The 18383-nt window shown below is 45.3% G+C and overlaps 1 protein-coding gene across 1 annotated transcript; it reads left to right on the top strand.

Annotated features, from left to right (window-relative positions):
• Positions 1-216: 216 nt before the first annotated feature.
• LOC123170040 (uncharacterized) lies at positions 217-1314 on the top strand. The gene is made up of 2 exons (XM_044587883.1): positions 217-893; positions 1040-1314. The coding sequence occupies exons 1-2, from the start codon at positions 275-277 to the stop codon at positions 1063-1065; spliced, it is 645 nt and encodes a 214-aa protein (XP_044443818.1). The 5' UTR covers positions 217-274; the 3' UTR covers positions 1066-1314.
• Positions 1315-18383: the final 17069 nt, after the last annotated feature.

Genomic DNA, 18383 nt, shown 5'->3' with positions numbered 1-18383 from the left:
CATTGACATGGACAGTCTGGCTAGCAAAATCGACAATGGTGCATACAAAATTGCATGGCACATGTGCTTAGCAAAGTCAAAATTCACAAACAAAAAAGTATACAAAGTACACATTTTATTTTAACTCAAAACAACTGTTGTACTATATTTAGCATTCTGAAGATCTATAAGTACCCACGCAGATGCAGTTCCAATGCAATCCAAAGCAAACACATAAACACACAGAGCACACAGTTTGTTTAGCTCCATCCTTCCTCGCCACCAGCAGCAGGAGATGGCCCAGCGCCAAGACATCATCATTAGCCATTTCTCCCATCCAGGGCACGAGCTCGTGAAGCGCCACCACACTGGGCCGTTCCGCTGCGATATGTGCTGGGAAGACCTATCCGGCACTGCATACATCTGCCGTGCCGGCTGCGACTTCTGCATCCACGAGTCTTGCGCCGGCCACTCACAGACGTTCTCCTCCCCCGAGCACCATTTGCACCCGCTCACGCTCGTCCAGACCCGCCGCGACGCAACCCTCTCGTGCGACGTCTGCTTTGGGGGATGCGCCCCTGGCTCCTTCCTCTACCGCTGTCCACCATGTGGGTTCGATATGCACCCGAACTGCGCGCGACTTCCCCAAGTCGTGCGCAGCGTGCGGGACCCTACGCACGACCTCACGCTGGTCATCGCCGACGGCCACTGTGCCGCGTGCGACGCCGGCGCGGGGCGCGCGTCGTACTACCGCTGCACGGTATGCAACGTCGACTACCACATCTCGTGTGCAGCGACCACCGGCGACAACAACAGCGCTCATGAAGCTCAAGATGCCCTTGACGCTCAGATTGTACGATCAAGGATTCAAGAGCAGACTAGAAACGCCATCTTGGACATGTGGAGTCCTGCCTGTAAGTTCCCTTTGCACGCCTAGACTGGGGTTGCTGCCGTGCCCAATTGACTACAACGTTATATTTCTCCATAAATTTCAGCATATATATTGCATTCTAGAACCAAGTTTATAATGTTTCTAATTTTTTTTCTATTAACTGTGCAGATACTGTACGCAGAGAGTACTTCTAGATGTGTTGCTCCTGACGCATCTGCTTGGCAGGTCCACAAGAATAAAGTGCTTCATCATTTCGTCACACAGTAGCTAGCGTGTAACAAATTGAGTGTGTTTATGTTCACAACTTCGTATGCATGCTTGTTTGCAATCTCAATTCATATGGTTTTAATACTTTATGAGTGTGCACCTTCCTTTTTTTGAGGGACATAAAATTCTTCATTTGTGTATGCTATGAAATCAATATGAGAAGCAAGTATTTTTTATATGTATGAATTTTTCTAGTCTGGGCCGGCGGTCGGAAATTCTGACAACTGAATACATTAAACTGCATATACAAATCACTGATTCTGGACTGTCAAGTAGTAAAAAATTGCAAGAGTGTATTTTCACCATTAGGACCTCGTTGTCATGACCTGAATCAAGTTCCTTCTCTGGATCAGCATGAGTGCTTTTGATCACCGTAGAAGTTATTGGGGCTTCCAGTTGCAAACACAGGAAGTTCCAGACGTGGGAATGGGGGAACGACAACCCATAGCCCAAAGTCCAGGACGGAGTAATAAGAGGGCTCATCTGCAAAATAACAATGGCTTTGTGCGAAATATCTGATCGTGACTATTAATCCTGATCCAGTCCAGGGGGGTTTACGTAAAATACAGAAACCACGGTTATTAATTGTGATCCAGACCATAATTTTTATATAAGTTATCAGGCCCATGGCAATACTGCCACCGGCGAGCCAGGATCGTCGGCAACCCCCTCGCTGTACTTCTGCGGAAGCCTTCACCGGCACCAAGACATCGCATATCTATTCAATTCACTCTTGCTTTAACATAACCATTTTGGCCGCGTCGGTAGCCCGCAACAAGAAGCTAAGTACTACAAGATCTCTCTCGGCTTTGTACGAGAGCCGGCCAAGGGCGCTGTGCCGGGATGGACGAAGCTAGGACATCGGACATGGTCATCCAACAGATCTTGCTTGTGATGTATGGATAGTGGAGTATTAATATCTCCGGTTGACCATATCAAATTCATAGATTTCACAACTTCAGCATTTTGCAAAAATGGCAACGTGTCATGTCAGAGAATGCTCAAAAGTGTGGTGACTATGCGGTGTTTATTTTCATTGATTTTGCTCTATAGTAGACATTCTGTTGGTGTATTCACGTGATAACACACAAAAAAAATTAAATATCCAGTAACCAAGCTCCATCCGGTCAGGGTGGTAAATACAGTTGTAACCTTGACCGGCAAGAGGACTTAAAATAAGTTGGTTATGTCTTTCACTTCCGGGAAGAAGAGATGGTCATCTGCATGGCCTCCAACATCAGTTTAGAGAGAAGGATTGAGAAATAGATTTCAGAGAGTGATAACACAGAGAGATTACCCATGTTTGATTGCAACTTCAGCAAAACCACCATCACTTGGCAATACTGTTATACCAAAACCATTTTGGAGGATTCTAAAAAAAAACATTTTGGAGGGTTACGTGCATCAGTTTTAAAGGCTGGGAGAGTGGACTGTCTGGTTTCAGAATTAAGAAGGGTTAAGTGGACATTTTCTTATTGATTTGGAAGGGTAGGATATCTTGTTTTAGCTAGACGAGTTAACTAATTATGTCCTAAGTCCTAACTATTGATAGGAGATAGTAAATAATACTCATCTGCAAAATAATCCCGATCTAGTATATAATAAGAGGGCTCATCTGCAAAATAACAACGAGTATGCTACTAATGGGTTTCTACGAGCCAATCAATTTTGTTGCTCAGACTGCAGATCAATGTAGCAACTACCTTTTTTTATGCACACCAAGCAAGGAAAAAAAGTAGCACGCCACAGTAAAATAGATAATGTCTTAAAATACGCTATTAGCATGCTATGGTGAATGTTTTTCTAGAATGCTGAAGCGTAGTATCGGGGCACAAGAAAGGAAATTCAGTAAGGAGTATGATAATGGATCTCTACGAGCAAACCAATCGTAGCAATTACCTTTTTTATGCCGTCGACAATGCGGATTGGTGGACTTTGGCACACACCACTGGAAGGCCATTAGTTACACCAATAATGTAGCATATCAATTCATCATGCTTCTCGATCGCTCAGCATAGCGTAACATCTACCTAGAGTCAACAACGTCTAAGTTATCATATTCAAGATGCGATTAGTATTATGAAAGTAGTAATCACACTTCATGGGAAAAACAAGTAATACCTACCTAACTAGCTGTTAGTCGCATCCAAGTGGCACCGATCGCACATATCCACATGACATCAAGGCATGATGTACATATATATTCTAAACAAGGATAGTGATGTTATTGTGGGCCTTAGAGCATCTCCAACGCTGACCCGCTAATTTGCTCCGGCATCCGTCCGCGGACGGGGGACCTGTTCGCGTACACTGATACCGGAGGCCGCCAATCCAACGCTGCTCACATACATTTCAACCACTATTTGAACTAACCGGCTGAATTTTGTGCAGACACGGTGGGTTTCATATAAACCGGGCGAAATTCATTACATCTCGAACATTTTCTAATGAAAAACTATACTGGACTAAGGTAAAACTAGTCTACGGTCGGCGCTGGCAGATATCAATTCCCACGACACGGATACCCTTAACTAGTCTACGGCTGGCCGCGGTAGAGCGTCTATTGTCTTCCCCATGACCGAAAGCTCGCTCATCGGACTGCCGTGAGCCCCAAAGGTATATGCTTTAGCATAAAGGGCGGCTCGCTTGCCCATCTTCAGCAGTACCGCTCATCGGAGTGGCGCCGCCTGGATATGCTTCAGCGGGAGGGGAAGGTGACGACAGTGGCTTGAGACCGGGCAAGAAACCGGATGTGTACACCGGCGTCGCCTCGGCAGTGGTCTTAATGGGACCCAAGCGGCGGCGGCCTCCCGTGTTCTATTTCTCCTCGATGATGGCGGCTGGCCTCGATGTGCTGGCCACCATTTCATCGAGCTACGGGAAGCCGACTTCTTTTTCTGCCGGCAGGGTGTGGTTATGCGTTCGTTGACATCAGATGATTCGGTCGCACGCACGGGACGAGCGGTACCACACGACGTCGTCCATGGCAGCCACAATGCCCGTTTCGCGTGCTCCCCCGCGTGCCGGCATGGAGCAACTCGCCACTCCTCGGTGAGTTGGCTTCGAGCCGAGAGTTGCTGAACGACGCGTCGGTGTGGAGCTTTTGCCTTCACGAGATGGCCTGCCGCTGCCTGGAGCGTTGATGGTGGTGGAGCAGAGAGTTGCCTAGCTCATATCCGACGAACTCGACGGACCATGCATCTAGCCGACTTTTATGCCGAAGAACTTCTCTTCCCGCTCACTGGATGCAGCGAAGTTTGTGGAGGAAATGGTGCAAGGAGAGATGGGAGTGGAGTGTGGTGCGACTTCTGCCTGCTGTCTGGCACCATTTTAATAATGGGAGGACATCCGGAGCCAACCGAAGTTGTGTTTAATACCGAACGACTCGCAAACGGATGTGCGGACGGAGTAGGTTTCTGGGCACATGCGCGGGGATAATGGAGGAAGACGGGCAGCCTGTGGCCATTTAAATGTAGCGAGGAGACGTCTTTAGTCGGGCATGAAGCGGGTAGCGCTCTGTTGGTCATCGCACCGCTTCAATGCCGGTAGTGAGAGGTCACCTTCGTCCCGCGCCGGCGTCAATGCGGAGTAGGCGCACTCTAGCGGCATGAGTGCGGGCTGCTAGCGCCGGGCCATTATGCACGAGTGCGGGGTGGATGTTTTGGGTGGGCTAGGGTGGTCAGACACAGGCGTGGCAGCGGTGCAGACGCCCGCAAAGCTGCCAACTTTGTCTCCGGTTTACGGGAAAATGTGCGTCCGGATCGCCAAGCGAACCGATACAGATCTGCATTGGATGGCACAATATGGACCGCATGGTCCAAAAGCATGCTGTGGGTTTGAAGATCCGTGTTGGAGATGCCCTTAATTGGTGAGTCTCTGTGCATAGTACTCCAATTGGGTTAAAATCCCACCAGCTGAACTCAAACCTTGTCTTATTGGAGGCGAGCAGATGACTCTCTGCCATTGATGTGGACTTTTGTCAAGTTATGCATACTATGTAACCAATAAACAAAGAAGCCTCTTTTCACCAAAAAATGAGAAGAATAAAATGAAAGCGGTAGTACAAACAAGCTGGATGTCCGAGCGGAGTATGCCTGTAGTGAAAACTCAGTTTAATTTCTTCGACAAGTGCATTTCGAGCTTGTGTGAAACTTTCCGGCCATAAAGTTGCAACAGGGATGACAGTCTTGCATTCTTCTCTCTCTTTCCAACACAATTAAATTATCTTGTCTTATTGCAGGGCTTGCGGGCCGAAATGCGACTTTTAGCGCCATAGGTGTGTAGACTTTGTCATGTCGAACCAAGTACTTCATTTAGAAAGTGCATTGTTATACATGCATGCATTTGTACAGGTATTACCCGCTGCGGAATCACGCGGCCAAACGGAATCACGTGGCCAGCTAGTTGCCGCTGCAACGAGAGACGTCAGATTCATGCAGATCGGGCAGCCACGGTCCTGGATGATTCGTCGCAAATATCTAAATCCTTATTTGTCAGAGAGGGAACTCGAGAAAGGTCGACCCTAAATTTGCAATCAAAATCCCGAGTTGCATGAAACCATGGAACTCAACGACCCAACAACAGTTGCCCACGCCACCACGTCCACGCCTGAGATAAGATGCAGACCACGGGTATCAGCGGGTAATGCATCCTGTGAGAGCATCCATGATGGCGGAGGGCCAACGTCACGGAGTTGTTGATTCTTCTCCTACATGGTTTGCTGGTCCACGGCGGAGGGCGGACGCCACGGAGAAAGTCTCCAACCCTCCGTTAATCAATCTTCCTCCTCTCGTGAATGGTTTTCTTGAATTCAATCAAATATGATAGCTTAGGAGAGGTATCTGTAGCAAGAAAGGAAATTCAGTACCCGAGCATGCCAATGGATTTTTACAACCAAATCAATTTGAACGTTGTACTATCTCTGTCCTGGTATATTGGTTCTCTTAGTATTTTAATTTTGACGAGGATTTAGTTCACAAAATGTTAATGCATGTCATAAAAATTAGTATAATTGAAAACTATGTTTAAATACGAATTCAATGATATAATTTTTTTATATGACATGCATCAGATTTTCTCAGTTAAATTTATTATCAATTTTTTGCACAAAATACGAAGATGACCAATAAACCAGGACGGAAGTAGTACCTATTTTCTATACAAACTATGATGTCTACCAAGTCTTGCTAGCTTGCCGTTCCACACTGTGGATTGTTAGTGGACTTTGGCTCACACCACTGGAAGGCCATTGGTTACACCAATAATGTGGCATCACGCATCTCGATCGCACATGGTAGCGTAATCAAACCTCGCCTTAAGTTATCATATCTAAGATGCGATTGGCATTATGAAAGTAGTAGTACGTACACTTGGTCCGAAAAACAAGTAATACCGACCTAGCTAGCTGTTAGTCGCATCCAAGTGGCACCGATCGCACATATCCACATGCCATCGTGGCATGATGTACATATATATTCTATAAACAAGGATAGTGATGTTGAGTGTGGACCTTAATTAGTTTGGGTCCAAACCACACCAGCTGAACCGAAACATTGTCTTATTAGACGCGAGCATGTGACTTTGTGCCATTGATGTGGACTTTGTCAAGTTCTGCCTACTAAGCAACCAAGAAACAAAAAAGCCTCTTTTCACCAAAAAATGAGTAGAATAAAATGAAAGCGGTAATAGAAAGAAGCCGGATTACTGAGCAGAGGAGTATGCCTGTAGTGAAAAGTCTGTTTAATTTTCTTTGACAAGTGTATTTTGAGCTTCGGTATAACTTTCATGGCATAAAGCTGCAGCAGGAACTAGTTCAGAAAAACACAGGCTCCGGCGACGCGTCCCATGCTTGCATCATGGAAGATCTCGCACCATCGCTGGCTCTCGCCCTTCCACCCCCCCCCCCCCACTCCCTCCTCGTCGTCGCTAGAAGGCACCCATCGGGAAAAGCCTGTGTGACGCAGGCGGCAGCGGGGCTCTGTCCTCCCCTCCCTGGCGAGATCTCGGTGGCGCGGGTCGACAGCTCGTGGAGAGTTTGAGGTCTGGCGGGGCTCAAGGCGGCGGGTGCGCATAGATGCAGTGGCCTATTGAATGGGAGCCGGTGGTGGGGCTTATCTACAGTGGCAGCGGGGGCTGGGTCGAGGACTCCTTGATCTCGATCCCGACGTCGTGGAGCACGGCTAATTAATGTGGCCTATTGGAAGCACATCCTCACCCGTGGTTGTTTTGGTAATTCATGTCAACATACATGTTGTTGGACTAATGTTTTTCTCAAGTATATTTCTAGAAAAATGTTCAACTTAGGCAAATATTTGGAATGTGATGTGGACACCCTCAAGATGCTAGGGACAAGTGGGCTCTACATTTTTCATTTAAGTGATCGAATATCACATTGAGTCCATAGAAATACAATACTAATAAAAGGGAATGAGATTTGATGATGGCCTAACTGCACAAATGCTTAGAGATATTGCTCCAAAATCCTCAGCCACACTATCACCATCCATTATGTCCAAAACCCTAAAGTTCATCCCGGTCCCACCAAAACACATACCACCGGAATCACCGATATACACTTTACGTGCCACTTCCTAAATCCTAGCATCTCGGTCTCTCCGAGTTGGCCTATTCGGCCCCTCAGAAGAGCACTTTACAAACCTTCTAACCAATTCTGTATTTTCGATCAGTTTCAATCGTTGACACGAGAGTGTGGAAAGTGCTTAGGTCAGCTTGACTCGGTCTCGCCAAGAGGTTTAATCTGGTCTCACCGAAAAATCTAAAGTTCAAATTTTTTGCACAGGTCGGTTTCACCGAGTGTTTCACCCGGTCTCACCAGTGTGTATAAAGGTTTGTCACGGTTGGATGTTTGGTGATAGCTATATTTACCTCTCACCCATCCACTAATTTTCAGAGAGCAACCAGTTCGAAGCTTACACTTCCCATATCCATTTTTGAGAGAACAATATATTCTTGTGTTCAGATCAAATCCAATCCACCCCAACCATAGAACTTTGTTCTCTAGACTTCAAAATTGCTTTCCACCCAAATCCATCTGCTACCACATAGCAAAAAGCTTGGAGAGAATGTTTGAGTGTTGAGTAGACTATCTTTTAAAGCACAAGAGGAAGGAGTTCATTATCAACAACAAAATCTATTACCTTCTGGAGAGTGGTGTCTCATAGATTGGTTAGGTGTCACTTGGGATCCTCCAAATCTTGTGGAGTGAATCAAGAGTTTGTAAGGGTAAGGAGGTCCCCTACTTCGTGAATATCTACCCAAGTGGCTAGTCCTTCGTGGGTGTAAGCCATGGTGGGATAGACAAGATTGCTTCTGCGTGGACCCTTAATGGGTGGAGCACTCTGTGGACTCGCGCAACCACTATCCCTTCATGATGAAAGTCTCTATCAATGTGGATGTACAATAACACCACCTATCAGGACTGCAGGAAAAAAATCGTGTCAACCTTTGTTTGCAAAATCTCCTAAACTCTACTCTTTATATTCTTGCACTTGCATGTTGTTTACTTTCTGCTGGCCATACTTTAGATATGCATGTGTAGGGTGTATTGCTTACTGTCTCCCTTGTGCTCAAATCTGCATGAGTTTCAAGAGAACTAAAAATTGTATCTTTGGCCTTGTTAGTGTATATTAAATCCCCCCTCTAGACCTACCATTTCGCTCCCACAACTATTTGCGGCACGGCGGCCCTGGCGGCAGATCTAGTGGTGGCTTGGTCGCCAGTCTGACGGGAGGTCGAGCTCGGCTGGCCGGGGCGGCGTGGAAGGGATTTGGTCCCTAGTGCCCGGATTTCATTGTCGCGGCCATGGTTGCCATTTGTATGTGTGATGACAGCTGCCGGTGCGATGGTGGGTGTTCCCTCTAGCACTCGAAATTGTGGTGGAGACCTTGCTTCTTTAAGGGCGGTGGCCTCTGTTGTCCGTGGGCTGGCTCCTTGCACAGCAGCAAGCCTGTCAATGAACTCAGTGTACACGACTCCAGCATCTTCAATTCTTCATCAAGGGTGCCAAATATCTGATGCACAAGGTCGCTGCACTGAGCTCGGTGTTCATGGGACAACTTCAGGCCTGCTGGTGTGTGATTTGTAGCAAAAATGCAAAATACAGAACAGCACTGCGAATCTTTGAGCACACTTCTTAATTCATAATCTGTTCGGCAGTAAACTTCACTGCATCAACTGAATATGGGTAGCCTTGGAGCAGTGTTGGACGGATGTCCCAGGCAGTTAAAGAGACTGATTCTATGGGCTTTGTCTTTTTTTTTTCATGCGCGCAAAAGATGTGTAACTAGAGTTAGCTGTTGACACCAAATTTTGGCATTGTCAAAAACTTAATTAAGATAGCATCGAATGGAAAAGTTTTCAACATGAAAAATTTCGGTATCGTCAAAATGAGAAACTTTGATTTTTGGGTCATCACCATATGGTCTCATCTCGAGGGCCGAAACTGCACTCGAAGTGCCAAAATTTTGTATTCAGAATACTGTTCGGCCGATTACGCCTCCAAGACAATCTCAGATGAAGAAGTATTCTATATGGATTATCTTCTTCTCGTCGAGCTAAATTTTTTTGACATATAAATCGTCTCAATCTGAGGTCGTATGCAAAAGTTGGAGCTGATGCACTGCTGACCGATCATGAGTAAAAACTGCCCCGGGCATCAGACACCCATGTGCGTGATGTCTGATTGGTTACGCGAGCGATTTGGCCCTCAAGATGGCCTCTAATCGAAAAACATTGAACAAGAAAGTTGTTCGTCTCGTCGAAACGGCTAAAATTGCTTTGGGTTTCATTTTCATCTGAGGTTGTTTACCGGCTCAAAAACGCCCGCAAGCTGCAGCTAGTTTTAGACCGAACGGTTCTGGAAAGTTCAAACCAAACCATCCGGATTGGCCTAGGGGTTTGGACGTGAATCCAAGTTTTTTCCTTGCACGGTGAAATTTTTGAATAAGAGATAAATAAACAATTGAATTTGAAAAAAAAAACTTCTTTCTATTTTGGATAATTTCTTTTTCAATAGGACCCTCTTTTTGGAGTGAACGATCGAATATTCCCCTATTCCTTCTTATTTTAACTAATTGTATTCCATATGGAATAAGAGGAGAACAAAAGCATTATGAGAGCCGATTGAACAACACACAATCGAACAATCACTTTTACATTTACTTTTATCTCTCTCCCTTGTTCTTATTCTTTCTCGTATTCATTCGTTCTTTTTGTTGCAGGGGACGAACCCCGAGGCCCTAGCTAGGGCGATCATGTCGACCTAGGGCAGCCCATAGCTGCCGCGTGCCCTGACGGGGTCTCTCCTGGGTGTGTTGGATTCGGGTCCTCAAAAGCACCCGTCGAATTGCTTGCGTACCGCCGCATCACCCTCAGCGTTGGAGGTACACGGTGACGTGTTCGTGTGCAAACATTAGCAACTAAAAACACAATTAGGCTGATGTAAAACAGAAATTGTTGGGTGAGATACTCACTTTGAACTTCAGGCTGCTGCTAGTTGCCAAAGTGAACAGTTTTTTTTGATAAAGGACTTTTCATTGAATAGATATATCGAGGTGATACGATTGCATCGAAAGAAAGCCCGGCCTCTGCATAGCCAGATACACACAGCCAAAAAGTCAAGAGTGCCCTAAGAATAATAAAAATAATTCGGTACAAAGCAAAGCAAATAAATCATGTCGAGGCTAAGGTGCGGTAGATCCTATCTGTAGATCACACCGCCATCCATGGGGGTAGAAAACCTCCCTGGCCGAACGCTCCAGCCGTGTAGACGCCATCATAAAAAGGTCCCTGTCCTCCGGCCTCTGCAGGATAGACCAAGTACGAAGCCATCGTGTACAAACATGAATAACCTGCATAGGAGATGAGACACATTTGTTATTGAAGATCACATCATTCCTGGTAAGCCACAGTGCCCAGCATAAGGCCGCCGCTCCCACGAGAATATGTGCAGAAAAATTGTTTATCAATACCCCGCAACCAGTTGCCGAACATATTCCGTGCACTACGTGGTGGGTATAAATTAGAAGCTACCTGAACTATGGCCCAAACTGCCCGAACGAATGCGCACTCGAAAAATAAGTGTCTAATAGTCTCGTCATGTTGGCAAAAGACACATGTCTTAGAACCATGCCAGTTTCGTCGTGCCAGATTATCTCTAGTTAGAATGACTCCTCTATGTAAAAACCAGAGGAAAAACTTCACTCTTAGAGGAATTTTGAGCTTCCACAATTTCCTGTTATCAACTGGAACATCACAATGAACCATTGCATCATACATGGATTTAACAGAAAATTTGCCATTCTGATGCAAGTTCCATCGAAAGACGTCCGGCTCACCTGACAGTTGAATGTCCTCCAGACGAGTGAGTAATTCATTCCATGCTGCCAGGCGAGGGCCAAGAAGGTCCCTACGGAAAGAAATATCAGGGTTTTGTTGTCCTAAAACTTGTTTGATCGTGAAAAATTTATGTCTGAAAATCCTGTACAAACTCAGATATTGCACCATTAGTGGGTTGTTCCCTAGCCAGGTGTCTTCCCAGAATCGAACCTGAGAACCGTCCCTAACCGAGAAGGTCCCGAATTGGAAAAGAGAATTCCTTGGCATTCATCACGCCACTCCAAAAATGCGAATCCCCGGGTTTCCAATGAACTTGAGAAATGGCATTGGATCCCACATACTTGTTGTGAATGATTTCCTGCCATACCCCATTCTCAGAGAGTAATTTGTAAACCCACTTGCTGAGAAGAGCAATATTTTTTATCTCAAGGTCTTGAATTCCCAGCCCCCCTTGGCTCTTAGGTCTGCATAATACGCTCCACCTAGCCAGTCGATATTTCTTGGATTCATTATCGCACTGCCAAAAAAATCTGGATCTAAAGTAGTCTAGTCGCTGGAGAACCCCTTTCGGTAGGTGGAAGAATGACAACATATATAGAACCATGTTGCTTAGGACAGAATTGATCAAGATCAAACGTCCCCCGTAAGACAAGAGTTTGGCCTTCCAACTGGCTAGACGTTTCTCAAGTCTCTCTTCCACATACTTCCACTCAGTGATAGTTAAACGCCGATAGTGTATAGGAATACCCAGATATCGAATCGGAAATTGCCCGAGCTGACATCCAAAAATCTCAGCATACTCAGGTGCTGATTCTGCAGCATCACCAAAGTAAAAGAGTTCGCTCTTATGAAAACTGATTTTGAGACTAGAAAGTTCCTCAAAAGCACATAAGAGCAACTTGAGATTTCTTGCCTTGTCTAGATCGTGATCCAAGAAAAGGATAGTGTCATCCGTATATTGTAGAATAGATAGTCCATCTTCTACCAAGTGTGGAATGACACCACTGATTTGACCGTCCAGCTTAGCCCGCTCAACAAGGGTAGCTAGCATGTCGGCCACAATATTAAACAAAATAGGAGAGGCGGGGTCCCCTTGGCGAAGCCCCTTCCTTGTCTGAAAATAGTTGCCAACATCATCATTAACTTTTATGGCCACACTGCCTCCAGAAACAAAGCTCTCTACCCAACAACACCATTTTGGTGAAAACCCCTTCATGTGCAAAGTTTGCAACAGAAAGGGCCACTTAACTTTATCGTACGCTTTTTCAAAATCTATTTTAAGAATGACACCATTCAACTTTTTCCGGTGAAGCTCATGTACAGTTTCGTGCAGAACGACCACTCCATCTAATATGTTGCGGCCTTGCATAAATGTTGTTTGAGTGGGCTTTACGACATGGTCAGCCACCCTGTTCAACCGATTAGTAGCGACCTTCGTAAAGATTTTAAAACTTACATTCAGAAGGCAAATCGGTCGATATTGTTGAATACGATTAGCCTCCTTAATCTTGGGCAATAGGATAATTTCCCCAAAGTTTAAACGAGAAATATCAAGGTCTTCGGTATGTAGTTGGTGAAACAACAGAACCAAGTCTGCCTTAATCACGTCCCAAAAACATTGATAGAACTCTGCGGGAAAGCCATCCGGGCCCGGGGCTTTGTTGTGTTCCATTTGGAACACAACGGTTCGAATTTCCTCCTCAGAGAACGGGGAGGTTAGGAATTCATTTTCCGCTTCCGTAACTTGAGGGATGTCATGAGTAATACTTGTAATACTTGTTAATGAAAGTTCAAAAAGCTCCTTGTAATACTTAGTAATGAAAGTTCTAAGTGGTGCGTCCCCCTCAATTCGGCCTTCCTCCTGGTCAAGGGCGAATATGCGTTTCTTTCTATGTCTGCCATTGGCAAGCATTTGAAAGTATTTCGTATTATCATCACCTTGCACAAGCGAATCCGCCTTGCAACGTTGGTACCATTTAATCTCTTCCTCGCGTAATAGGCGGGCAATCTGCTCATTTAGATTGATTTTTTGCTCAATCTCAACAGCAGTCAGAGGCCTGACCTCCGCTATTTTATCAAGGGAGTCGATTAAGGTAGATAGTCGCAGTTTTTCTTTTTTGTAAATGCCAGCAGTATGCTTGGCCCATCCACGAAGGAATCGGCGCAAGGCGCGAATTCGATTGTTCCATCGTTGAATGGGTGTGTTACCATGAGGTTGGCGCGCCCACACTTTCTTAACAAGGTCATGAAATCCCTCTCTAGTGAACCAACCCAGTTCAAATTTAAACTGGTGACGGTTAGAACGTGGGATTGGTTGTCCAAAATCGGTTAGCAAAGGAGCGTGATCCGATAAGGCCTCAATACGTTCTAGAGCCCGAACCAATGCTAGGGGGTATTTATATTCCCAGTCGGTGGTAACTAGCACTCGGTCAAGTTTTTCAAATGTTGGCACTGATCGGTTATTGGCCCACGTATACTGACGGCCAGACATCGTGATCTCCCTCAGGTCCAGGCTGTCAATAACAACATTAAAGAGGAAAGGCCACCTAGTGTCAAACCGGTCATTGTTTTCTTCCTGCTCATATCGAAGGATATTAAAATCCCCCCCCCCCCCAATTAACATGGGGTGAGGATTGTCTCGACAGGTATTAACAAGTTCTTTTAGAAATGCAGACTTAAACTCCTCTTGAGCGGCGCCATATACAGCCACAAAACTCCAAAGAAAGTTGTCGGACTTGTCTCGAAGGTGGAATTTAATATGATAATCCCCCTTGACATGGACAATAGTTGCAAGTAAGTAGAGTTAATACCTAGCAATATTCCACCGGACCTCCCGGTCGGCGGCAGTACGTGCCATTCATAGTCCAAACCACTTGAAAAGTGGTCGAGAGTACGTGTTGGAAAATCACGTTTGCCCGACTCGGTGATAGCTACAAAGTCCAACGCATGATCTTTTACGCAATCGGCAATGTGTTTGTGTTTAGCCAAGTCACCAAGACCTCTGCTATTCCAAAACATGCCTCTCATGCTGAACCAATTTTTTGTTTAGAGACCTTCGCCTTCTTAGAAGAGCGCCCTCTTTTCTTAGCTGAGTTAGACTTATTCTTGGGCACCGACGCGACAAGCTCACAAAGCGTAGTGTCGCGTACAGTATCGTCAAGGTCTACTTCTGTCGTGTCTTTAACCAAATGAGAGAGAAGCTTGCCTTCGTGATTGGCATCAGCATCCTCATCCTCCTCATCTGACACGAGAGGGTCAACAAAACTCGACAATCTAGGAGCAACCGTAAGCAGGTCGAACTCCACTTGTTTAAGAGCCTTAACCGAAAAATCTACCTCTTTCTCATTACGTCCTAGTGACACTCCAAGTCTAGTAATATTTGAAGAAACTTTGGATTTATCAAAAGACATAAAAGGTTTGCGAGAAGGGGTACCTTCGAAGTCAAGGTTGCGAACCGCCGTCCTACGCATGGCCTTCACCATAGAGTCCTCGTCTGTGTCTGCTGAACCATCAGTCCTGACGTAGTGACGCCCGCTGCGCCTCAGCGGTGAAGGAGAAACACCGGCCGCCGAGCCCATCCCGGCGCCCCCGAGAGTCGGAGTAGTCTGCTGCGGCGATGAATAAGGCATCCCGGCGACCCCGAGAGGCGGAGTAGACTGCAGTGGCGATGAAGAAGAAGATCGTATGGGCTGGTCGTCCACCTCCTCGAGTCCGGATGCCGGCGCCCCCCTGGTGACGGAGGAGTAGATGACAGCGCTCGCAGCTGCGCCATGGCCGACTCCTGGCCAGCTCTAACGGCCGGGGAGAAGATCACTCCCCGACGAGTCGGAGAGACAGGTGCTGGCGATGGTGGCGGCGATGTAGCGCTCGCAATCACCCCCGCAAGTGCCACCCCCTCAGATATAGGGCACGCGTGGCTCCCCTCGTCGAGGGGCGGTACCGACGGGTGGGTCAGAGTCGGCGACGCCAAAGACAGGGGAGCCGACGTCGTCGGAGGGGCAGCCATAGACGAGGTAGCCGGCGCCGTCGAAGAAGACTCCTTTAAAGACGAGGAAGCAGCCGTGACAGGAAGGCCTGGATGAGGGAACAGTTATTTCAGGTTGTACGTGGTGTACGCGGCGATGCGCGGCCAAACTTTGCGAGTCACTTTGTCGTCTCTGAAATCCATCCGTTCAACGAGGAACACCTGAGCTTGTCAAGACCAGATCGAGTACAAGTAGGGACAAAAAAACATGCATCAGCCAATGCCATGCATGCACACAGATTCACCACATACGTGAAAGAAAAGCTGGAATCCACCCTTGCATGCATGCATCAACACTGCTCCATGCCGCTGGTGCTCAGTCGTTATGCACCGACAGCTGCGTCCTGTACCAAACGGCGCGGTGTACCTTCAAGCTGTCGTTAAATCGAACGGCAAAGTCACCGTATGATATAGTTGCACGCTGAGCAGTGAGCACCTTTCCCCCCCTACGATCGCATTCAATACACAAGTACCAATGTGTCCTTGTCCCATTGGTACACCAATCGGGAGTAGGCGAGCTCGTTTGCTCTACCGCCGCTCTCCTTTTAGATCACTTATTAGTTTACAGAGGGAGTATGTCAAGACCAATGTGTCCTTGTCCCATTGGTACACCAATCGTGCGATGCCTGGTCTGTCATCTTTTGGCTGTCGAGAAAGATAATTGATGTGTCCATCAAAACGGTCACCACGGTGGTGGGGCGACAGTGCGGGGAGCTGGGGTGTTCTCGCAGGTCATGTTTAGCCCGCGAGATCTGGATAGTGGTGGGGCTGGTCGGACTGACGGCCACCACCTAAATCGTACCTTTTTTTTTCTCCAAGTGCGCCTCCATGTCGAGGTTCTGGTTGCCTCCTCACTTTGTGGCTGCACGACGACCTTCAGGCCATAGTTGCCTCGACCACTCTCTCCTACGATGGCATAACCGGATGGATTAGTAATTGCAGTGAATCCCGTTTCATTGGCATAATCATCGCATAACCAGGTAGTCCTTGCTTTACCATAGTGTATTCTCTTTAATTATTTTAGCGCACATTTGCCCACATTTTTTTACATGAGCCAACCCAGCATATTCCCTTTTACCGGCATATGCCCATGATTACTTTTAATTATAGCCAACCAACATATTCTCTTCTATTGTCAAATAGCACATGAAACGCCAACAGTTCACGTCTGGGCTAGGCCACTGGCAGGTATTAAAACGACCTATGTTTGTAAGGCGCGAATAAGAAAACAATGAGTTGAAGGATCAAACTCATGAGCTCAAAAACTCAACCACGTATTGCTAGCCACTCGAACAAACAGCTCCTACTAACCAATGACCAGCGCGAATGTTTAAGAACATACTACAACATCACATTCAAAACATTTTTTGATTTTTTTGATCTTTTTTCAACTTTCAAAAATAAAGTAATAATTATGAATTGCCGAATATTTTTTGAAACATGAACAATTTTTTCAATCCCATTTTTTTCAAAAATGAGAGCATTTTTTTGATAATTTCATTAATTTTTGAAAAAGGCACACAAAATTTGAAACGGGAAGATTTTTCGAAATTCAGAATTTCTTTTGAAAACATGCACATTTTATAAAAAAAGGAACATTTTTGAATTTCTGAACAATTTTTTAAAGCAGAAACATGTTTTGAACATTCAATTTTTTTAAAATATGTTGCTTTTTTAACACGAACATTATTTTTGAATTTTCGAATATTTTAACAAAACAGGAATACTTTTCTAATTTGTATCATTTTTTTAGTTTGGAAGAATTTTCGAAAACTAAAACATTTTTTGACAAAATGCGAACATTTTGTGAATTTTGGTCAAATTTTGGAACTAGAAGAAAATTTAATCGTTCCCCACTTTTTTCGACATGGGACCAAAATTATGAAATTATGAAGATTTATGAAATTTGAAGAAAAATGGAAATTATAAAAAAAGTGAAATATTGAAAAAAAGCAAAATAAACTTGGAAGGGAAGAAAGAAAAGGAAAGAGAAAGAAAAATAAAGAGGAAAATAGAAATAGAACGCAAAAAAGAACGAGAATGGGCCGGCCAATCTTGGACGCCCTATACGAAAATCTGACTCTTGGCGCACCGTGCAGCAAATAAGGCTTTGCAGCTGCATGGGCAGGAACTAAATGGGCTGGCATCGCTGGGCCGTAACAAGCGCGGCCCATGTATGAAATTCCGGACAAAGTTCTTTTTTTGTAGCAAATGGACGCAGAAAATTTTAGTACCACCTTGGATGAAAAAAATGTTTTTGGTGGTAAACGGATGAAAAATTTGGAGAAACGCACCTTATTTTATTAGTATGGGTATAGATATAGATATAGATAGGTATAGATGTTGATCATGTCTAAAAGGCCTCACGTTGTGGCCTTAGGGACCACTCCAAATCCCATGACTTAAACATGATGATCTTGTACTTTTTTGTTTATGTTTGTGCAGATATACATGGATGGAGATAGCCTACTATTAATCTTATTTCCTATAAATGTGCATGTTGAATTTGATAGAATTCCTGGTATCCAAACTATTAAAGTCACCGTAATATGGCATCACCAAGTTGATCAGCTAAGCTACACCAATGGCAAATTTGTGTATTGATTATTCATAACTTCGTTTTATTTTATTTATTTTTTGAGGAGGAGGAAGACCCCCGGCCTCAACATCAGAACGATGAGTTTCTTTAGAGAAAAAGTTGTTAGTTAGAGCAGCCTTTTGAGATACAATTTGTTGTATTTCATCAATCAGTACACAAATCATGCCTTTCTCAGGATACTCATTCAAGAGTTCAGTTTACTAGCAAATGATTTACCGAGATTACATTAGCGACGGCTAATATTAGATTGCAGATACAGAGTTCTC

This window comes from Triticum aestivum, chromosome 7D, assembly GCF_018294505.1.
Source record: "Triticum aestivum cultivar Chinese Spring chromosome 7D, IWGSC CS RefSeq v2.1, whole genome shotgun sequence".
Lineage (NCBI taxonomy): Eukaryota > Viridiplantae > Streptophyta > Magnoliopsida > Poales > Poaceae > Triticum > Triticum aestivum.
This window is presented reverse-complemented; position numbering and strand designations above follow the sequence as displayed.